The following is a 24,043-nucleotide window of genomic DNA, read 5'->3' as shown; positions in this document are numbered from 1 at the left end:
CCCACTGTGTAATAACTCTGGTAGGCTGAATCACGTACACCAACAAAAGACATGTCTTTAATCTTAATCCATGTTCCTGTGGGTGTGAATTTATTCATAAATTGGACCTTTTGAAGATGTTACTAGTTAAGGTATGACCGATTGAATCAGAGTGGGTCTTAATCCATATCAATGAAGGCCTTAAAAAGAGAAGAAACTGGAAGGCAAGAGTTGGAGAAAGCCATGAGGACTCAGAAGCAGGAAGTCAGTGGAAATCAGAAGAGCAGATACAAAGAGAGGCATGTGACAGGAGGCAGAGATCCAAATGAAGGAACCCCAAGGACTGCGGCAAGTAAGACCAGAACACTACAGACTCTTGGGAGAAAGGATGGCCTTGCCAATGTTTTCATATTGGACTTCTAGATTTCCAAACCATTACCCAATAATTGTTGTTTAAGACAACCTATTGTGTAGCATTGATCAGCAGCCTGGTAAACTAAGACAATAACAATATGGTTCTTTTTTAGTGTTTTTTTGTTTTGTTTTGTTTTGTTTTGGCTTTTTCCTGAAACCCATGTGGAGGTGAGGAAATAATGGGCAAAATAGCACATATACCCTAAATCCTCTCCAAGAAATCACCTTGTAGATTCCAGTCCACCTCCCACATTTAGAAGTTGTGTGACCTGCGGCAAGTCAATTTGAGCCCACAGAATCGTGCGTAGAAGCCACTTCTCTGTGCCTCGGCCTCCTCAGCTGTGAAACTGGGACAATAGTGCCCACCACCTAGGGCTGATGTGTGGATTAAATGATTTAATATGTAATTAATATATATGTAATACTTAGAGCAATACCTGGCACAGAGTAAGCACTATGTAATGTTATATAGCCATTATTATTATTATTATTAAAATGTGTAGTATGACTGTGCAAATATTAACTATTTGTGTAATAATTCTCGTTAAATGCCAACTTCCAGCAGTCCACAAAGTCTCATGATGCAGGGGTCACTGTATTCAAGTACTAGCTTGCCCATACTTACACAAAGGTTCTGAGATACTTACAGGTAATTTTTGGGTATGTTCTTGCCTTTATGTATTCGTGTCTTTCTCGAATGACATCACTTAATCCATTTTCTTCATCAATCTCCCATTGCGTGCATTTTAACTTCCTGACCCAAGAGATGGTGGGTGTGGGGAAGAGGGAGAGGTGAGGAACTGGAACTGCCCAACTCTGAAAGAGGTGAGGTCCTGTCAGCAGACAGAACCTCCTCATTTCCTGTCTTAACAAGGACAGAAACGTGGGGGGGAGAGGCCCCTATATATCCCAAATGGGGTAGCGGGGAAGAAACACCCATCGGGTCTCTCTGCCTCTCAATTCATTTAAAGAATATGTACACCGCCCCTACTATGGCCGGACACTGCTCTGGACAAGAAAATAAAGTAGTGGGCAAGGCGGGAAGGCGGAAGGGGTGCCTGGCCCGGTGCAGCCTCCACACGCCAGGCGCCTTCGGGCGGGGAAGCGCCAGACCCCGTGGCGCACGCGAGAAAGCGGGCAGGCGCGCCACGCCTCTCGGGGCCCCGCCCCTCTCGCCGCTCGCCCGCGCGGGGCGGACTCGGCGACTTCGGCGGCGGCGGCTGCGCGGGCCTCGGCTGCGCGGGCACGCGGGACTCCTGAGTGTCAATCACGCGCCCGCTGAGCTCGGCAAGGCCGGAGCGGCGCGGCAGCGGCGATGGGACCCCGGCGAGAGATCTGCGGCTAGCTGGCTGCACTTGCTCCACGGGTCAGGGGATCGGAGGGGGCAGGTAAAGCCATGCGGAGCCCAAGGGGTGGCGGCTTTCTATGCTCGATATGCCCTTTTCCACTTGTCCCTCTCCTCCCTTTCTCCTTCCTGTCTCCCCATGCACAAATATTCATCCTCTCTCTCTGTCTCTCTGCCTCTCTTTCATACACACACACACACACACACAACTCATGTTTATTAAACGTGTAGGAACCTCTACCAAACCCATGCATTTCAAAATACGTGAAAACACAAATCAGGAGTAGTTTACTCTTTGCTTTGGGGGCTCGGGGTTTGTGTTATGTAAGAATTTGGGGGCTGTAAAGCCAAAAACTTAAAGTTTCCTTCCTGTGAGACAAGAAGAGTTGTATATTAGACAGGTGTAAAATACATGTATTTGCTGTTTGCAAAGGCTGGTTTGATTTCTATTCCAGGCTGAATTTAACCCCCACTTGCCTTTCCCACTCCTTTGCCATGTCTGAAGTTGTTTGAGTGATTTGATATGATCTCAGGAGATACTTCTTTGTGGTGTTGGAAAGCAGTGTTGGGATGGCGGTCAGACAAGGCTAGTGACCTCAGAGAAAAGAGAGCTGGACTTTAAGAGCTGGTGTTTGCTTAATTGGTTCCTGGCTCAGGTTTTGTAGCAAAAATGCTATGGGAACCTTGGAAAGCTCCTTGAGCTCCTGAGCAAGCCAACCTTTGGTGAAAGGCATCTGGAGAAGGGAGATTTAATTATCCAGAGAGAGGAGAGACAGATGGGAGAAGGTAGTGAATGTAATGGCCTGTAGTTGGCTTGCTTTCCTGATCCAGATCTCCCATTCTATATCCTAATATTCCTAATATCATTTGCCTCTTTCCCCAAATCCTCTCACAAACCACTCACACAATCTTGATCAAGGAAGAGAATGTTGAGGAAGGTTTGCCTGTGGTCTATACAGACTGATCCTGGAGAGTGTTGAAAACCTATTGTCAGGCCTCAGCCAAGTCTTTGAGTTCCCCTGCAAATGTACATGGATCTCCTCATCAGAAAGAATTCTTAATGACCTCTTGAAAAATATGGCCCCAGTTATTACTTTATTTCACATGGCTGAATTAATGTCGGAAGCCAATAGCTCTATAGCTGGGAATGGCTTTTTAATTAAATCTTGCATGGGCACCTGCTTTTCTTAGGCATATGGAAAGTAAAATGATTATGATAGGAAGAAAATGAACATAGGGGAAAAAATATGATAAGATACAGGACACGATACTATGGAGTAAAATCAACCTGATGAGAAAAACATCCAAAAAGTCTTAGTAAGTCTAAAATGCATATAAACATATAAATACAGTGGCTATAAAATTCATGTATTTTACAGTACTGTGGAACAGACACCAGATAAATTAACTCTGGAGTAACTAGGAAGCCAAGTAATCTTTTCATGTAGAATCTGTAAAACACAAATGGACCCTTCTAGCTGGTATTATTAACTACACACAATATAATTGTATCAAAATAAGAATAGCATTTCTAAAGTGCATTATAGTTTACAAAGCACTTTTCACTTATATTCTCTTACCTATTTATAAACTATCATGCAAGCACATTTAAAAATTGTAAAATATATTTTTAAAAAAAGATTGCCTGCTGTTGAACAAGAAGTTGTTTGTCAATGTTTTTGTCAGCATTAAAATGATTCTTTTTTAAGTTTTAAGAATGGTTTGTGAAATTACATTTTGATCTGGATTACATTATGCAGGGTTATTTGATTTTTTTCCTAAAGGATTGAAGAATGTGCCATTAAAAAGAAAAGTCAAGGAGTAAACAACAAGAAGAGGGAGAGGAGAACTTCAAAGGTAAGATGCAAACTTTATCGTGGATATATTTATAAGTACTTTGTGGTCAATGTGTAGATAAAGAAGAGACTAAAAAAGAAGATGGGTTCTTTTTTTCTTCTCATCTTGGTTTTAGACTTTATGCACCTTACTAAAAAACATATCTTGAAGGAATAAAGTAATTAATAATAAGATAATTATACATCATTACCCTTCTTTTGAAAAAATCATAAAATTGGTTACATATCTACTGACTTAGTATTATCTGAGTTAGTATTAAAAACTCTCATAATACAGAGTCCCAATCTCTACTACTGTGCTAGGAAAATAAAATATCTCTGAAATAATCCATTGGTAGAAACACGTTTTCAAGTGGCTTATATAATACTAGGATGCCTAATTTAAAAGTGAAAAATCTGTTAGCCAGTTCTTTCATCCACTATGAATCTGACTGAATCTGTTAAGTGAATTGACCTTTTGAATTTGCTATTGTATAAATGGTCTAAATCGTCTCTGTGCCTATACCTTGTCTCTGGTAGAGAAGACCCTGTGAAAAAGTGGCTCTAATGGGAACTTCACTCTCCTTATCTCAGAATTATTTTGTGAGAGAAAAAAGCAGTATGGAAAATTTAATGATGTGTCCAAGAAAATAAACAGAACAGGGCCTGTGTCTGGTCTCACAACTGACTCACACATGCAGCCTTGGAAAAAAACTCACCTTTTTGTGCCTCAATTTTCTGCCTCTCTTCTCTCAACAAGACCATGAAGACAAATAATACCATGTCTGTGATGCTCTTAAAGTTTCAAGAGGCAGAAAAACATTTCTTCTTTCATGGGTATGAAAATTTTTTAAGTAAAATAAAAATTAACTATATATATTAGACTAAAATTTAAGTTTACAACAAATTGATATTCTAGTGTATTTGTACTCATAGCAATTACAATAATACATGTAGGGGGTTAGTTGCATAATAAAAGAATTGTTCAAGGGATTCTCAGCCTGTCCACTCCCTCTCTTTGCCTATGCGTCTTTTATAGGGCCCATTTTTGCTGTAGATATTGCTTCATGAGTGTCTCCTTCTAACTCAAGGGCCTTTTAAGCACAGATTGTATCCTACTCACCTTTGTAACCTCATTATCTAACAGGTGCCCTACACATAGTTCATGCTTTAAAAACATTGAAAGAAGGAATGAGTGAAAAATGGGGCCTCTTGGGCCATCACCAACCCATTTAGAACAGTGAATGGGCTAAAGTATGATTTTTCTCCTTTCACAGGTTTCTAGAATATGATAGTTTGTGCTGTGTTGCTAAGAATTGAATATTTATTTACAGAAAGTAAGAACAAAGAATTTTTATTTGGCTCAGCACTTACTTTTTAAAATACCGGAGGTGTCAATCAACCAAGTAGATTCCAAATAACTGTAATATTCTCTGTATTAGAAAAAAGAGTTATTGGCTTCCGTATGAGGCATGAAACTTGCTGTTGAGATTTTGTAGGTCCATAACCCCTACACTATTAGTTATATTTTTAAATCCATGTTCTTCCAAGTGATCATTCTCCTCTACGAGTGAGTCCCAACTAGTTAAATGTTTGAGAAAATGTATGAAACCTCTCAGACCCCAGGAACTACTGTTTTAGAAAGCATACATAATACTGAATTAACTAGTTAAATAAACAATTTACAGTCATTTAATCTATTTAGTACCAAGTAAATAACGTTACCAGTTCCTTTGCACTCCTTTCAACTGAAGCTTCCTACAGAATACAATAAAGCAGAATTTGGGGCAATCTGACAGTTGTTCAAAGAGGGCTTGGGGGAAGGTGGGAAAACAGTAAACCCAGTTGTTTGACCAACAAAAAGTAATTGACTCATTCTGTAGATTCATGGCCAAAGACAACTGGAAAACTCCATCTGGAAGGAATTAGCAGTTATCTGGTCCTACCATCTTATTTTAAAGGTGGTGATATCATGGCAGAGAGGTTAAGGAACTTGCCTGAGATCTCATGACCAGTAAGTAGCAGATCAAGGACTAGCGTTAGAGTCTGGTGCTCTGCCTTGGTGGTCAGCACACAACAGGTCATGTTCTCGTGCTTTGTGCTCTGGCAGGAGAAAATAAGGCTCATTGGGATTCCTTTTCTAGAATGCAGCACTGAAGGTCCATTCTGACTTAGTGTAGAGTCTTCCATCACTCGATTCAAAAGCGTTCATTCTATGACACTTTCTGACTCTTTTATAATTTTACCCATACTGTTTTTAACAAAGTTGAACTACTATCATCTTATAAGGCAGAAACATTTAACCTAGAATGCCAGAAACAAGCTGTGCAGGGTATGACTACAACATGTCACATTGTCCTGTTCTTTATCAATGCTGAGAAAGCATGATTTCATCATCTAAGAGAAATAGCTCTTACTGTTGCCATGAAGAATTTTTTACTCCTGTAATATCTATTTTTGTCCCTTTTTCATTTTAAAATCTCTGATGTTTTATAGAAATCCTGAAAATATATATGTAGATGAGTTGGTTCTGATTATGCAAGTATATGATTCAGTCCTTACTTCTGCTTGCTGTATTAATTAACTATCATCTTTCTTCTGCTCCCTGACTCATTGCACAACCTTTAGCAGATGATTTTTCTGTGCCTCAGTTTCCTTAATGACAAAGCAGAGTTAGTAATACAAATCCCATCTCTCCTTGACTGAAATTTCATTAGAATGTCTTTAAAGAAAATGTCTTTAAAATTATTCTGCTTGTATATCACTTGTAATGGGCTCTTACTAATCATCTTCATTGTGTTAGCATTGAACAGAAGGTACTGAAGAGATCCTCCTAGTATTTAAAATGTGAAAACTAGGTTAACATTCTTTTGAACTGTCAGACTTTGATGCTCTAATCATGCAAAGTACATTCTAAATTCTCAATAGTTTCATTAAATAATATTCTTCTGAAACGTTTAAAAGTTAAAAAAAAAAAAAAAAATCATCTTTCTCCCTCCCCTGCTCACTCTGCCCAGATGATTGCTTTAGATGATAACGAAACCTGTAACAGGAAGAAGGAACATGGAGGTGGGTACTAAATGCGATACCGGCCAGCAGTTTAAAAGACAAGGCAATTGGCCACCATCAGTAGCACGTGGGTGCTTCTAGTTTGTAAGAACAGGGCCATCATTTCCTGAATTTGGCTACATTTTCTAACCCATTTGTGGCCAAGGGCATACTTTACAAGATGTCCTTATAGGTCCACTTTGTGGCCAAGGGACAAGGTAATGCTAATGTTCCTTGCTTCATCTTTGATTCTAGCCCCATGGCTCTATCCAGCCAAACTAAGTGCCTCACATGGAACTTGACAGAACTCTAGGTTAGTTTTTTCTCTTACAGAAAAACATTACTAGTTGCTTTCTCGCAAAATACTTGGGAACGAGGAAGCCTTCTGCTGGCCTTCTGCACAGGCCCTGAGAGAACCTGAGACAGACTGTCTACACAAGGGAAACAGTTTAGAGGATAATTGAGAAATCCAAGCAAGTAGTCTGCACTTCCAGCTATACACATATCTGCTTATATGGACATCAGAAAACCAAAGAGCAAATAGAGGATGACTGGGAATTCCCTTACTCACCAAAATTACTGTCCCTCAGTAATTCCATATTTTACTGTGAACTAATAGCCATGTCCACATAAATTCCTATCTCTAAGGGTATTGATTTGGTCAAGTCAAGTCCAAATTTCCATCTTAAGAAGACAGAGCCCCAGGCAGCCTACCAAGGACATAGTTTCATTTGACCAATCTCTGAATTCTTATTTGTACTATGACTTTTTATAAAAAATAATAAAAGGCTGGCTCTACCCTCCCCATTATAATCTAGCACCCCACATGGACAGATGTATCCAGAAATAATGACTGAAATATATGGTGTCAGAATTAGTGAGGTGTAAATTATTGACTAGGCCATTTGGGATTAATAAAGCGTGAAGTGAAAGTTGCTCAGCAGCTTTTTAACAAAGCTTCTGTACAACTTGACAATTAGTTAAAATGTTAGAGGAAGTACGTAAGATCAGAAAGCAAAACTTCCGACTGCTAAGAGTAACATCTTGTAGCTTCCACAAGGGAAAACCGTTAAGAATCTGAGAACACCGTCCAGGACAAATTCCATCTGCAGGAAGTGAGAGCACCTGCCTAATTCTTTAACATATAAGTGTAAAGACTATTGGATATAAAAAAGTAAAGGTTTCTTGTCAAGGCAACTGAAGTCTCACCTTCTTTGCTGCCATTTCTAATGTGCCTCATGCTTCAAATTTTTTGCATAATTCAAGTGTGCTGTGCTGTTTGTGTCTTGTTCCATTTATGGAGAACCAGTACTCATCATTGAGTGTTTGGGGTAATTTTGCGTTAAACAAAAAAGAGCAGCCTGTAAGAAAGAGAGGGCTTTAAAGGTGTCTTTTATATTAAGAAAAGAGGCTTACGTTCCTCAGCCTGGTTCTCACCTCTAATATGCCCTTTGATCCTGAAAACAGAGCCCAGAGGACTGACCCGGTGGGTGCTGTCATTCCAGCTGGGAAGAATGAGCTCCTGCAGCAATGTCTGTGGGTCCGGGCAGGCACCACCTGCTGCCGAAGGCGGGCACCAGCGCTACGGTGTCCGGTCCTACCTGCACAAGTTTTATGAGGACTGCACCGCCTCGATCTGGGAGTATGAGGATGATTTCCAGATCCAGAGATCACCTAATAGGTGGAGCTCGGTATTCTGGAAGGTAAGTGAGGAATGTGTGTTTAACTCCAGAAATGAGAAAATTATTGGATATAGTAAATACTGTAGCTAGAGAGAACTGAGAGGTTCTCTGTGTGTATCACTCCTGCTGATATTAAATGCATTTTTCTTCTCATAGTAAAGGAGAATATAAATCTTGGGCTGAAGCAAGTGTCTAAACAGTGCAATTGTTGATCAGCAGGTGAAACACAAATAGGTATAATTTCCATCATTAATTGTTATTATTGCTGCTCTTATTTATATGCCACTAAATTCATGAAGTGTGAAGCCATCCATAGACAAAATATTATATGCTTTCAGCCTCCCATTCAGAATCCATACGTATCATTTGACATGCTGCAACGATTATTAAAAAGAAATAATTGGGTATTTAGAGAGAGTTAATGCTGAGACATAGTACAGTGGTTGGAATCCAACTCTGCCTCTACCAGATGTGTGATTGTGAGAAAGTTCATCTTTTTGATCCTCAGCTTCCCCAACTTAAAAAGAAGGGGCCAGTCATTCAAATACAGTCAATGAGCACCCACTGTGTGTCTGGACATTTCCAGGTGCTGGAGATCAAAGTGGTAAGCAGGACAGAAAAAGGTTCTCCCCTCATGGAATTTATGGTCTACCATGGGGAACAAACTATAAACAAATAAACCACAAAATAGAGCATCAGGAAGTTACAAGTGCTATGAAAACAAATAAATCAGGACAAGGGGAAAGATGATGAGGGAGGGCTGATATTTAGATATGCTGGTTGTAAGAAAGCCTCTTAGAGGAGATGACATTTGAGCAAATATCAGCATGGGCTGAGGGAGCAGACCTTAAAATGATCAGGCTAAAGGTCATTCTAGGCTAGGAAAATAGCAAGTCCAAAAGCTCTGAAATGGGGACAAGTTTGGTATGGTTGAAAAATACCAAGAACTCTAATGCGGTTGGAGTGAGAAGAGAGAGGGGCAAAGTGGCAGGTGGTGAACTCAGAAAGATAACAGGGCATGGAGAATGCAGAGCACAGTTTGAACTTTGGCTTTTACTCTGAGAAGCATGGATAGGAAGCCATCTGAGCATTTTAAGCAGAGGAGTGACAAGATCCCAACTAATATTTTAACAGGAATATTGTCCTGCTGTATGGAAGATACCTTATAGAAGGACAAGGGTAAAGCAGTTAGGAGGCTATGTCGATATCTGGACAACAAATGATGGTGGCTTTGATAAAGGTGGTGTTAGTGGATGTGGTAAAGAGTTGCCAGATTTAGCATAAAGTTTGAAGACTGAGCTGTTGGGACATGCTAATGAATTGGGTATTGGGTATGAGAGAAAGAAGAGTCGAGGATGATTCCAAGGCTTACAGCCTGAGCTACTTAGTGAATAGTGCTATAATTTACTGGGATAGAGAATACTGGGAGAGGAGTGGGATTGGTGGGGAACTAAGAGTTTGGTTTTGGCCACATTACATTGAAGATGCCTATTAGAAATCAAGTGGAAATCTCTAGTAGCACTTTAAATACAGCAAGATAATGCTCATTGTGATTTATTGACATATAGAATGTATTTAAAGACACAAGACTAGATGAGCTCACCTAGGAAGAGAGTATTGACATAGAAGAGAAGAAGGCATTGGGACACTCCAACATTTAGAAATTGAAAAAACAAGAGGATTCAGCAAGAGATGCTGAGAAGACGCAGCCTTAAACAATAAAACCGAAGGTCCCTCCCTTCCAACTCAAATATTCTGTGCCGAGGAGGTAGCAATCATCTCCAACTTTCTCCCAAAAGATCCCAGAAACTTTAACATTAATATTGCCATGAATTTGCAATTTATGGGCAAGAGAGTATAACAGGAGGCAATATAGCATAGTGATTGGGAGCATGGGCTTGGACTTTAGACTACATGGGTTCAAATGCCAGCTCTTCCACTTAATAACCCTGTAACCATGGACAAGTTAAGTGACCTTAATAGGTCTCAGTTTACTTATTTATAAAATGGGGATACTTACAATAACTTCCCACATAAAGTCATGAGAATTAATTAAGATAATATTACAAAGGACTCAGAACAGTATCTCGTGCATAGTACACACTCAGTAAGTGTTAGAAGTATTAGAAGTGTTAGGTATTGTTACAGGTGCCTTACAGAACACTGAGTTCTGAAATAGAACTAAACCAGAAATCTAGTTAATAAATAAAGTATTGGGGAACATAGTTGTTAACATGGATTACCCAAGACTTCATGTTAATTCAAAATCTAACCTGTATGGCATATTCTGTGTTAGAATTGGTCAAGTCAGCATCCTGCCCTGTAGAATTCTTATCTCTGATGCATCCTTATTGACTTGGTATATCTGTATTTACCCAGATCAGTAGGTGGTTGCTTCCCTATTTGTCAAAAATAAATAAATATTTGCCTGACAGATATATTGTGCCAAGAGCCTAAATGCCACAGACATATAGAATATTGTTAAGTGTTTATGTGGATCCAAAGCACTGGCAGATGTATAATCTGTAAAGCCATAAATCCACCAAATAATATGTGGCAAGGATTTAAAATAAAGTACTCATGCTCAATTACCAGCCCAGAATTCAGATTTCAATATATCTGCCCTTCCATTTTATACAAACAAGATCTAAAAGTATGTGTTCCTTGAAGTGTGGGACTTACTTCAGAGAAGGGAAAGAAAAACAAGAGGCAAAAGTCCCTGCCCTTGTGGCAGCAAAATCCAAATCTGGGATTCATATCCTAATCATAAAACACTGGACAGGGAATTCAGAAGCCTACAGTCAACCTGAATAACCTAAAAGCTCAGTCCTGAGACCTCATCTCTACCAAGGGAATAAACCACCTCTACTTGGATCTGCTCACAGGGAATACGAGAGAATTCATCCCAACGGGTTTATATAGTGCTTTATAACAGTACAGATGAAAGCAGTAGTTATGTACATATTTCTACTATGGTTTTTATTTCAAATTGTGCCTCTAGATGGTCCCACTTGCTGACTTCCTCCCCTCCCTTCTGCTGCTCTAGTGCTGCCAACGTAATGTGGGTCTTGCCCTGGGGACAAGGTAGCTGCACTCCCAGTGCCTAATTAGGACTCCGCCCTTAACTCAAGCCAGCGCCCTTTGTAATGGGAAGCATGGAAGGGTTTAATGAGAATAGAGATTGGAGTCTGTCGTAGTTTCCCAGCTGCTAAAAAAAACTGCCATACAATGGGTTGGCTTGGTTTTGAGGCTAGGAGAAGTCCAAAATTGAGGCATCAGCAGGGCGATGCTTTTTCCCTGAAGACTGTGCCATTTTGAGGTGGCTGCCAGTGATTCTTAGGTTTCCTTGGCTTTTCCATCACGTGGTAATGTCCTCTCCTTTCTCTTCCGGGTTCCGTTGACTTCTGGCTTCTAGCTTCTCGTGGCTTTCTTTCTGTGACCTTCTCTGTAAGACCTCCACTAATAGGATTGACCCATCCTTATTCAGTTGTCCACACCTTAACTAAAATAATGTCTTTAAAAGGTCCTATTTAAAGTGGGTTCACACCCACAGGAATGGAAAAAGATTAAGAAAATATTTTTTCTGCAGTATATAATTTAATCTACTACAGAGTCAAGTAGACCTGAGTTGGAATCTTTCCTCTGTCACATGCTATTCACACAATTTCTATCTCACAGTGCTATGCTTCTTTCTTTCTACAAACTTTTACATGTCCACTATGCAATAGGCTATGCAGTAGACTCCAGGATTCCACTATGAGTAAGATATTATCCTTGGCCTCTGAATATGACCTGAAGGAATTCACAGTCAAATATGGGAGACAGACATGTACCGTATTGTTATGTTACAATGTGACAAAAACTCCTCTAAAAGTGGTCACAGTACTGACTGAGGGCTCTGGGGTTGGGGAGGAGGGCAGGAGTGTAGGGGGAGAAAATGGGGGAAAGAATGGGTGTCTGATGCAGCCTAGGGAAGAAAAGAAATAGATCCACAGAAGATGTAACCTGTGAACAAGGAGGAACAGGGCATCCCAGTAGAAGGAAAAACATTGCAAAGCCTGCGACTCCTAAGAGAGTATGGCATGTTCAGGAGACTGCAAATAGTTCAGTATGGCTGCAGTAAAAGTTTAGAAGTTGGGGTAGAGGGGTAGGGGGCAGAAGATTCAGGATACAAAACTGGGAATGCATACAAGAGCTAGATAAGACAACTTTGAAAAGCTCTGAAATAGAAATTTCCCCAGAACCCTTAAGCTTGGGTATATTGAGGGGGCAAGATAATAATAAGTCTAAGATTTCTGAAGTAAACACACACACACAGTATTACACATGTTCTCGATGCCTCAGAGGTTGCCTCGGCCACTCCAGTTTATCCCAGTGGCATGGTTTCATCTGCTTCCACCACCTATCACTACTGCTCAAGGATCAAAAGGGCTGTCATGAAATTTTTTTCTTATCTTTGGGCTTGACTTTGACTAAGGCTGTTGCCAGTTGATTGTTTATGCAGCAAACAGCCTCAGTATGGCAGAGATTGAGCCAATGGGAGCAGTAATCTCATCTTCAATTATTCTTCCCTTGCCTCAGGATTATATTCCTTCTTACCTTCTCCTCAACCCATATTTCAGAAGCTGTGTGCAGGTGCAGAGCAAGACTGCCTCCTCTGCAGCGTTACAAGTGAAAGTGACTCTGGTCTTTCTCTTTCCTCTGGGGATCCCAGGAAGCTCCTCTTGTCTGTACTGACAACTCCCGTTTCCCATCAGCCATTTCCCCAGAGCTTACTCAGAGTTTAATTGCAAATCTTAGCTTTCTCTTCAAAGGTTTTCTAGCTATTAAGGAGTTAGATTTTATCCTAGAGATGAGGTGAAGTAGACAATTAAGAGAAAGCATATGATATTATCTCTGTTTAAAAGACTTCTCATTTGGCCCTGAAGGATGGAACTAGCAATGGAAACCAGTCAGGATGCTGTAGTAATGATCTGGGCAGGGTACAATAGTTCTGCACCATGAGAGTAGGTGACGTGACAAAGAGGAGAGAAAGAGTCAAGAGAATTTTTTAGGGTCAAACCCACTACCCAAGTGTAGTGGTGCTGTGAAAATTGTATGAGATAAGGCATGTGGAAGGACCTAGAATATAGCCTAGCATTGGTCATTACTTTGAAAAGCTCCATGTCCCTACAAGCAGATAAGGCCAAAAGGAAGGAACAGATGAGCTAGACTCTTCCACCACTGCTGTCAAATGACACCCCTCCGAGCTCAGGCTCTGCTAAAGAGAGCCCAGCAGCAGCCCACAGTGCTAATGAAGAAGAAACCATTCTTCCTTCTTTATGCCTCCTCTGAATTACCTCCAACCCAGATGGCTCCTTTCACATTTATCTCCATCCAGCCTATTCCCTATACATACTGTTCTTCTCTGCTGCACTCGTTCCTGCTTCCAAAAGTCATTACTGCCTCCTCTGCCAGAACAGCTGTGTTGCTACTGCTGCCAGCTCTGCCTGTTGGTGCAAACTGCATGTTCTGACCTCATTAGCTCAGTATGATACAGTGAAGGGAATGTTGGGTCAAAATTACAATAGTCTCAACCTGTAGCCCAACAACAACAACAACGTAATGTCTAGAATCCAAGTTCCACTCCCTATCCAATCCTTCCTTCCACCAGCAGGGACGGGTGTTAGACAGCCTCCTCACAGCCAAGAGAGTTTCCAGAAGTCACAGCGCAGAAACTGTCCTTGCTGCTGTCTTTGGGGTTTCACAACCTGGTGAGGTCCTTCTCCCTCACCTTTGGCGTTGACCTAGCTGCTCCACGGTTCCTGGGTGTCTCAGGTGTAACTGACAAGGAAGGCAGCCCTCTCCCAGAAGCATGCCAACTCCTCTCTGTGGCCCCAAGTAGGACTGCTTTGCTATCTTAGACCCAGAGCTGCTTCAACTTAGAACCATCTCCAGAGACAATTTTTGTGATACTGCACGGTATCACTCTCAAAATTGTTATTCCCTCCAATAGTGTACCAGGATTAAGCTGATATATCCAAACTCCTTGTCCCCACCTCCATTGTACTCTCCAGGAGTTAAGAAGCAGCCTACTCTTGATCCTGTTGTAGCTTCTTCAGGCCTGCAATCCCAAACGCTCCCTGACATGTTTTGACAAGCTTGGATTCCCTCTATGGGCACAGAATATGCCTCTTGGAGGCCCTCATTAGACTTGCATTGATGGAACCTCCAGAATGCTTTTAGTTATTCATTATGCGTCCTCCCTCCACAGAAGGCAGACCTCCCTCTGATACTCTGACATAAATAGGAAGATGAGAAGGCTGAGTGAGGCCAGACACTTCTCAGTTCTTGAAGTAAGCAGGAGTTCTGCCATCTGCAAGACATGGTTTGCCTTTTAGCTTCTGAATGATATTCCAAGAGTAATGTCAATCTATAAAGCGTTGCTCAGCTGAGGAGCAGACTGCTCTGAGAATCAATCACCTGGCCCCATATTCAGCAGTCTGGTGGTTTAAGCTAGTCAGTCAGGAATATTTATTGAGCACAAAGCTGGAATGAGAGCTGTGGTGAGACAGAGAAAGAGAAGACAGAGAGCTTTGGCCTCAGTTGCTCTTGAGAGTCTCAGAAATTAAGATGGATACATTTTTGCTACCCTGAATTTTTGAGGATTAGTGCTAGCTCCTGAGCAGGGTACTAACATAAGAGGCCTGTCACCATGGCTATTTAAGTTAATTTAATTGTGCATTCAGAATTTTCATGATAAGTCATTTTTAGAAAGTTGTAATGGTTAGTCTTTGAGGGTAAATTTATTTGCCATCATTTTTAGAAGAATGTAGAAAACAATAAAATGTTATTATTTTACTGTTATTCCTATGATACTTATATTTTGTGTAGAATAGTTTCTACATTGTTCTTTCAGAAGGTATCATGTTGACTCTTTTTGTTTTTCAGTTTCCTTAAAATATTATATAAATCTGTCCATACTAGATGTTTTAGTTTTAGATGACTAAAACTCTAATGAAATTCAAATAAAAAATAAATTAACATACAGAATAATAGTTAATGAATTATTATGAGTAGAACAAAAAGGGTGGGTCTTTATATTCACACAGACCTCTGTCGATACCCACGTATGCCACCTGCTAACTGTGAGACTTTGGACAATGATTCTTTGACCCCTTAAATCTCAGTTTCTTCATAGTTGAAATGGAAAGAAAAAAATGCTTGTGAGGATTAAGTGAAAAATACATAGTAGAATCTAGCTCTATGCCTAGATCGTAATAGATGCTCAATAAATATTAGTTCTCTTTTCCTCCTTTTGTTACAATGATGGATTTAGGAATGTTTTCCTCTATTATTCTAACTTACTTTGTTATTGCATTACCCCTAAAATTTAATAAATGTAGTTTAGATGTTCAAGATTAAATAGTGTTACGTTTGTTTTTCAAACCTTGTTATTCCAACTAAAAACAATTAGGAACTGGAGGAAATAAAAGATATGTTTAAAAAGTACATAAATATATTAGTAGTTCCTTATGCAAGTGCAGAGTGATTGTTATAACACTGTTGCCCATGTACATAATTTTACAGCAGCTACTTATTGCTTAGCCAGGCACAGGGCTAAGTGCTTTCATGCATAGTCTCTTTTCACCCTCAACAACAATTCTGTGAGGTAGGAAACATTATTATTTGTCATTATATAGATGAGGAAATTAACAATGACATAATTTAAGTAATTTGCCTTATATCATTCAAGTACTAAGTAGCAGTGCTGGAGCCTGAGCATCTTAACCTCAAACCCTGTGACTTCAAACTGCCACATGGAGGATTACCTTTCATCTTATTTTACTTTATTCGTTTTATTAGAGTTTGAGCTAGTATAGTTTAACCTCCATCTGCTGCTCTTAACATTTAGTGGCATCTGCATAAGCACAGCCCAAATAGCTGCATGATAGAAGAAAAAGAGCACTGGGCTGGTAGTGTGGCCCTGCCCCTGCAACTTGCTGTCTGTCCACCTTTGGGCAAATGACCTGCCCTCCATGGGGCTACATTTTCTTACTTGTAAACTGGCAATTATAGTTCCTTCTCTGCTTACTTGGGTTTGGGTCGTTATAAAGACTGTCATTGTCCTCCAGCCAAAACCATCAGGAACACATCTACAGGTGGGTTTAGTACTCATTTCCATGAAAGGAAGAACGACATATAGGGAACCATGGGACATTTCAGTAAGAAGGTGTTGGAGAAGACATAGGATAGGATGTGAGCTGTAGTTGGGTGATTCAGGGGAGGGTCCAAGGAAGCAGAGATTTGCTCTGGATTGGGAGCTGTTCAGGAATCAGGGACAATTGTTTGACCAGATATCTTAATAAATCTTATCTAGAAGGAAGGCAGGCTAGAGCAAGACTGAAGCTGTCATTGGTAAAGAAGCAGGAGTCACTCAAATTAGGTCGCAGAATGACCTTGTCTGATGATGTTCCATGAGATTGTTTATGTCCAGTAAGAGAACACTGTGGCTCGGCTGTGAGCATCAGGCCAATTCTGTCAACGTCAGGGCCTGGCAGGTAGTGCCAGGTCAGCTCCTGGATGATAGTGGCTGCTTTTGTCTTTCTCAAGACCAAAATGAGACAATGTAAGCAAGCAGAGTGGGGTTTTGCCAGCTCTAAAGCACTGTTCAAATAGAAAACTCAGAAGAAAAATCAAGACTCGGTGCCGCAGCTTCTGGTTGGCATTAAAATCAGAAAGGTCCTCCTTTCACCTTCCTTTTTAACTTAGGAAATAAATTCGTTTTCTTCCTGCAAATTTGGGGCCACTGGGGGTATTCACTTCTCTCGGTGAACAAGCCCCCTGCCCTTGAGGGGTCCAGGGAGAGCTGAAGCATCTGGCTTATTATAACTCTCTTGCTTCTGTTGTCTGTTTCACTAGGTCGGACTCATCTCTGGCACAGCCTTTGTGATCCTGGGATTGACTGTTCTGGCAGTGGGCTTCCTGGTGCCCCCCAAAATCGAAGCCTTTGGTGAAGCCGATTTTGTGGTGGTGGACACACACGCTGTCCAGTTTAATGGCGCCCTTGACATCTGCAAGCTGACAGGAGCCATTCTCTTCTGCATCGGAGGCACGTCCATGGCGGGCTGCCTGCTGATGTCGGTGTTTGTGAAAAGCTACTCCAAAGAAGAAAAATTCCTTCAGCAAAGGTTTAAAGAACGAATAGGGGACATCAAGGTGCATACCCAGCCCATTACAAAAGCTCCAGGCCCAGGGGAAACTAAGATTCCAGTCACCTTGTCCAGGGTTCAAAATGTCCAGCCTCTATCGGCAACCTGAAACATTTGCCACCTGTCCCTCCCCTTTCTGATTGATGCACATTGTTAAAATGGAGAAGGCCGGTTTTTTAGATGACCGGGATTTGGCGTCTTCTTGCTCCAGGGCTGTGCACTGCTCTGGGCAGCGCCATTAAGCAAGCTCAGACTAGCCCAGTTCAGGTGGCTGTGGGGAAGGTTGGCACCATTTGTCAACCAGTACACACATGTCCAGCTGCTTAAAACGGGTGCCCCTGTGTGTCCGCCAGGAGCCCCTCTGGGACTTTCCTCTCATATATTGTGACTTGGTATCATTTTCCGTATTGTTTGAAAGCGCTGAGCACTTTAGACCCAGCCTTATTCATGGCTAACGTGGTCTGTTTTATTTTGCAGTATTGGTTTTTCTGATTTTCCCTGCTCATTGCTGTCTTCCATTCTTGTGTTAGCTATTGTTACGTGAGTTCCCTGATTTTGACTCAGATATTAGTCTTTTGATTATATCTTAACAAGACTTTCTTCAGATTGGACAAATTTATCCGCATTCTCTACAAATCTTTTTGTTTTTCCAGCTTTTTTCATTTAAAAAGCTAAAATTGCCAACTTTAGAATCTTGAAACAACAAAAAAATTTTAATATTAAGAGTATCTATTTATGCAGTGTTAAAAAAGAGCTGAATTAGAAGCCAGGAAATCTAAGTTCCTACTAGTAACTGGCTGTGTGACCTTGGGAAAATCATTTAACCTCCCCAGACCTGTTTCCCCATCAGTAAAATGAGAGTCCTGGCCATGACGTCCGAGGGCCCGCCTTGCTCAAACACCTAAAAGATTCCTTTTTTGCCTTGTATCTTTGCATCTCTCCACCAAGAATGTTTATGATGTCCTTGTGGTTCTCACCACAGTGGGATTCTCTCAGTGGACTCCTGGAAAGCCACCAAGTCAGCAGCCTGCCACAATACTCACCCTTAAATATCCAACTCCAGCAGTGTATACCACACTGTCATATTTTTATAAAGACAAAAGCAAGCCATCCTCAAATAAAAAATCCCTGGGTAGATATTAACCTTTTAAAGGGTTTTCTTTCTCAAATAAGAAGTATTTTCCAGCAAGATGTTCATTTCATCCCTTTGCACTTTTATTTAATCTGTAGATATAAATTAGTCTGAGGAAAATGGAAGATGTGACCTTGGTATTCGCTCAGAATTTGTGCCACCATAGAGCTCTGTCTTTTGGGGTTTCTTGTTTTTCTTTTTTCTTTCACTGGATAAATAAAATATGTGAACAAGTAGAACCTAGAATTGCATTGTCATTCCTTCAATGTGGCTATTTTCTCTCCAACATGTAATTTTCCATTCTGAGGCTGAAAAGCTCTGATGTTCTCCTGGCTAAATGGAAGAATAAATGAAGTAATTAGTGCTCTTTGTGCATACTGTTTATTTTGCACAGTCCAGCATAAAACACAGGACAAATCAGCATCCTCAACAGCAATCACTGGCCAGATTTGGGAAAAATTTTCCCAATTTCCTTAGGTTCTTTACCTTCCTGTGGAAATGCTTTTTTAAATTTAGTCTTTGAGGCTTTAATACTTGCCACCCAGCACCCATGCAAGGCTCATTGTTTGAAGCTCTCCAGGCTTGCTTCTGTCTTATGTACCAATGAATCTTTGAGAATGAGAACTTGACCTTTAAAAGCCTCTAATATGAAAAATAGTGGCTGGCTGGGCTTGGAAACTTTCAGGTATAGGCATTACAGCAGCTGTAAAGCAAGAGGCAGTGGTTCTCAAGCCAAAGGCCTTAAAGAAGCTATCTTACATCAAGTAGCAACTGGGTCTGAAAGAGCAATTGCATGCCCTGTCTTTCCTGTTCTTCCCAGGCTTTGTGGAAGACAGTTCTTGTAAGAGCCCTCCCCAGCCAAAATGGCAGGAGTTGGGGGTTATTGTAGAAAATCAGAGAAAGGAGATGAATGGTATTGGGAGATACTGTTTGGACTTAAGGAAGTATGCAGGCCAAGTGTCATCAGACGATGGGAGCAGGGAACTGAAAGATTTAAAGCTATTTTCAGGCCTGGGTTGGGCAGACACCAGTGGTATGGCGAACTACAATGGTCCTAAGGCCTTGATCTTGGTCTAATTGTTCGTCACTGAGCCACTTCTTCCCTTCAGTACTGAAACTTCTAAATCAAAGGGAAACCAGGTGCTATAACAAGGGAGAGAGGCAGGGGAGAAAATCCTGAGCACACAACTGGAGAAACTTAGAAATGTGTTCTGGCCTGGAGATCATGTAAGCATGGGCCCTTGGAGCTGGTAGAAACCTTAGATAATATGGGCTCACCCCAAGCAGAAGCCCCACATCCCCATCCTAGCACCGTCGATTTGCTTGGGCATATCCAGTGATTGGATGGCTACAAATGGTTATAAAACTCATCCCCATGTTTTTCCAAATTGCTTTTCCAACCTTTGAACTATAGTTCAAAGTCACACGCAAGTCTAACCTCTCTTGCATATGACACCCAACGCCTCCTAGGTGGTGTATTTCTTCAGGGAGACATGTCTGTGTGTTCCTAATGTTCCTGATTTGTTCCTGTCACCTATTTTGCCCCCAAAAGTTTTTAGAAATTATATATGAGATTTCTCAGCTTCTTTAGTAGTGTTACTTTCCATCTAAACAGTTCCTCAAGCCTGAAAATTGATCAAGGCAGGCCTTGTGAGCAGCTCCTTAGTATGCTCACAAAGCCTCCCGGAACCTGGCCCAGTGCCTTTCCAATATTATTCTGGTACATTCCCCAGAACCCCATGCTTTTGTCCTACTCCACCACTCTCTTCTCTCCTAATGTGCCTGCACTGTCATACCACAGTACTTTTGCTCATGATGCTTATTCTCCCAACAATAACCATCTGCCCATTCTCTGGCTTTTGGGCTCATCATTCAAGAGCACATCAGGAAATAATAGCAATAAGAAGAACTAACATGCATCTACTGCCAGGCACCATTCAAAGCATTGTACATATATATGTTCATTTAATCTTTATAAAAACCCTATGAGATTGGGACTAGTATCATACACCCATGCCCATTTACAGGGGAGGAAGCTGAGACAAAGAGGTTAACTTCTCCAGTAAGTGGCAGGGACAAGATTCAAATTCAGGCAGTCTGGCTACAGAGTCTACACTATTATCCAATCTGCTCTTCTGCCTCTAGAAATGTACCCTTCCCTTGACAGCTTTTCCTTGCTCTCTCTTGCATTCTCCTGTTCAGACCTAATCCCTCTCTCCTAGGTATATCCAGCACTCTGTACAAAACACATTCCGTAGCACTTATCTCTCATTATTATTGCAATTTCTTAACACATCTGTTTCTTCCATTAGAAGCTACACTATTAGCTGCTTGGGTGCAAGGAGGTTGCAGTCTCACCCCGATCTGGGCACCATGCAGGCACCAAAGAAACCAAAGGAATGATCAATAGAGGCACTAAAGTTTTTGTGCACCTAATGAGTGTGTGTACGTGTATACATATGCGTACACATGTATATAGGTGTTCTAGTTTGCTAATGCTGCAGAATGCAAAACACCAGAGAGGGATAGTCTTTTATAAAACGGGGGTTTATTTCACTACACAGTTACAGTCTTAAGGCCACAAAGCATCCAAGGTAACACCTCAGCAATCGGGTACCTTCACTGGAGGATGGCCAATGGCGTCCGGAAAACCTCTGCTAGCTAGGAAGGCAGCTGGTGTCTGCTCCAAAGCTCTGGCCTCAAAACGGCTTTCTCCCAGGACGTTCCTCTCCAGCAAGCTTGCTCCTCCTCAAAACATCACTCCCAGCTGCACTCAGTTAGTTCTCTCTCTCTGAGTCAGCTTATTTATATGGCTCCACTGATCAAGGCCCACCCCGAATGGGCGGGGCCATGCCTCCATGGGAACATCTCATCAAAATCATTACCCACAGCTGGGTGGGGCACATTCCAAGCAAATCTAACCAGCACCAAAACATCTTTCTCCCAAAACCACAAAGATAATGGCATTTGAGGGACACAATACATTCAAACCAGCACAATAAGCAAAAAAAAAAACAAAAACAGAATTTAGGGGAAGGACTGAGATTTACAGTATGGATATGGGTGCCCCAGACCTAACATTTAGGTTGGGGGAGCCCCGTCTCATAGCTAGCTTGCCACTCCTAGATGTTAGCGCACAGTCAGCAGGCCAACAAGCCCTGCCCACTGACACAGAGCTACACACTTCCCTTCCATGGAGAGCTGAGAAAGGAGCTAGACCTGCCTGGTCAAGGCAGGAATAAATCATCTCCGACAGTCCTGAATAAACAACCTAATCCTCATCCTTAAATATGAAAGTACAACCACGAATCATCAGACATCTAAAGAAGGCCAACAAATTGAAAGAGAAAGGCTAAAACATGGGAGTAATAGACTCCATAGGAAGCATAAGTATTTCAGAAATCAGAGGACCTTTAAAAAATTTCTAATTAGTAGTGAAGAAGAAATTGCAGCAATAAGACAAAAATAGAATGCTATGCATCAAATATTAAAAAAAAAAAACACAACTAAAAAAAAACTAAGCTTAAAACATTTCCCAGAATGTAAAATTCCCCCCCCCCTTAAAAAAAAGATAAATCTGAGACAAAAGTTAAAAGATGTAGATTGCCGATCAGGAAAAAAAAGATAACAGAAAAAAATGAGAAGAAATTATCAATAAAATAATAAAAGAAATTTTCTCAAGGCTATGGAATACACAGTCTCCAAATTGGAAACGCCTACTGAAAATTCTGAATAGTAAAACGTAAATAAATGAGACACATTTTTGTGAAATTTTAGGACACCATCAATAAAAGGATCCAAGAAGTTTCTAGAGAGAACAGGCCACCCACAAAATGATAAAAACCAGAATGGCAAAATGAGAGAGGGGAGTGTGACTATGCTCAGTAGATTCATATAACTCATATCAAGAAGAAAAAAGAGATGCAATAGAAACTCCAGAAAAAAATAAAAATAAAAACTACACAAGAAAATTAGGATACAAATAATAACCTGGGTTTTGGCATGATGTGGAGGAATTGTCAGAGTCTAAGAAAGGGAAATCATTTGAAATTTGACCTTCTTGTGAGACACACTTTCCTCATAAAGCAGAAGTTGGTAACTTTGAACCCACAGAGAAAGAACTACCTGCAGTAGTTCTACATTGACGAATATGCACAAAGTCAAAATTATGCAAACTCTGTTTACTTGTTTTCAACTTTCAGAATCAAATAATAGGGAAAAGAAAAGTTTAAATTATGATTATGGAACAGAATGCATGTGATAAATCTGACCATGTAAAAATAAAGGTAGAGCTGCCCAAAGCTGGGAGGCAGAAGGGAAAAATAAGGGGGGATGATGGAAGTGCTGCTAATATCCTTATTAGCAAAGTACGGAGCCAAAAGTAACTGTCCAAAGTTTATGGAAAGAGATAATAGCTTAAGTTTATAATTTATAGTTATAAAGATAACCCAATAAAAGAACTAAAAATAAAACGTAAACATTGGAAAGAGGAGAGGGAAAAGAATGAGATGAAGGGAAAGTAAAGTAAACTCTCATCTCTCATTGTAGGAAATAAAATTATTGTCTCAACCTAATAAATCAAGTAGTCAATGAGTACATTATCTAGTTATGGAAGAAGCCACTAGAAGAACTTCAAAAAGGAAATGTTAAGTTGCCTCTGAGAGGGATTGGGGGAGACCTAGGACTTTTTTTTTTTTCCCAAGTAGTGAAGTTTCAGACAGACCTACGTAGATTTTAAGCTAATCACTGTTGTGTTAGATGCTACAGAAAAGGAGGAAACGGAGCATCAAGGGGATTTAACCTAGTTTAAAGGTCAGGGGACGCCTCTGAAGAGTTGATGCTTAATCTGTACCTTGAAATAAGTAGAAGTTAACTGGAAGTCAACCCTGGCCCCAATGAGGTATCGTTTGTTCTTTTAAGGGGAGGAGAAAGGTAGGTGATGGGAAGAAAAAGAGAGGAGCTTTCGAGGCAAAGAGCACAGCATGGACAAACACACAGAACCAAGAGTGAGAAAGGCACGCTGAAAGAACGACCAGAAGTCCATTCCAACTGAAGCAGCCCACGAGTCCTCTGGAGAGCGCCTGGGCGTGACAAGGCCACCAAGTTGCGCCCTTCCAGGAGGCACCAACTACAGTGACAACAGCATGAACAGCATCCCCTAGAGTTGGGCAACAGGGCACACTGGGGGACAAGGCTGAATAATGGCATAGGGTAAGGTTTCTACAGAAGCCAAAGACCTGATCAGAGGCAATGGGGGAAGCTTTTGGATAATGGACAACAGCTTAGAGCAACCACTGTGGGGAGAACAGCAGGGAGTCAGGCAGAGGCGAATAAAATGCTGAGAGAGAGCTGATGCTCTGTGCCCAGGCTTCCAGTGGTGGCGGCTTTCTCTCCAGGTCCCTGTCCAGACCATAATT

At 41.1% G+C, this 24,043-nt stretch overlaps 1 protein-coding gene across 2 annotated transcripts; it reads left to right on the top strand.

The window, feature by feature from the left end:
• The first annotated feature begins 1,609 nt into the window (after positions 1-1,609).
• Positions 1,610-18,990, top strand: NRSN1 (neurensin 1). Of its 2 annotated transcripts, none has more exons than XM_037843523.1 (4): positions 1,610-1,781; positions 3,523-3,595; positions 8,127-8,324; positions 17,205-18,990. In XM_037843523.1, exons 3-4 carry the CDS (start codon positions 8,136-8,138, stop codon positions 17,601-17,603), a joined length of 588 nt encoding a protein of 195 aa, XP_037699451.1. In that variant the 5' UTR covers positions 1,610-1,781; positions 3,523-3,595; positions 8,127-8,135; the 3' UTR covers positions 17,604-18,990. The 2 variants fall into 2 exon arrangements, with proteins under 2 accessions (XP_037699451.1, XP_037699450.1); XM_037843522.1 differs by having other exon boundaries at positions 1,613-1,781; positions 8,089-8,324.
• The last annotated feature ends 5,053 nt before the right edge of the window (positions 18,991-24,043 follow it).

The sequence above is a fragment of the Choloepus didactylus genome, chromosome 7 (assembly GCF_015220235.1).
Source record: "Choloepus didactylus isolate mChoDid1 chromosome 7, mChoDid1.pri, whole genome shotgun sequence".
In the NCBI taxonomy this organism is placed as follows: Eukaryota; Metazoa; Chordata; class Mammalia; order Pilosa; family Megalonychidae; genus Choloepus; species Choloepus didactylus.
Note: the sequence above shows the minus strand (reverse complement) of the source record. Positions and strands in the feature narration are given on the sequence as shown.

Coding starts and splice junctions, on each gene's coding strand:
- NRSN1 (XM_037843523.1), top strand. CDS start 8,136: ATGAGCTCCTGCAGCAATGTCTGTGGGTCCGGGCAGGCACCACCTGCT. Junction 8,325..17,204: donor GGAGCTCGGTATTCTGGAAG/GTAAGTGAGGAA, acceptor CTGTTTCACTAG/GTCGGACTCATCTCTGGCAC.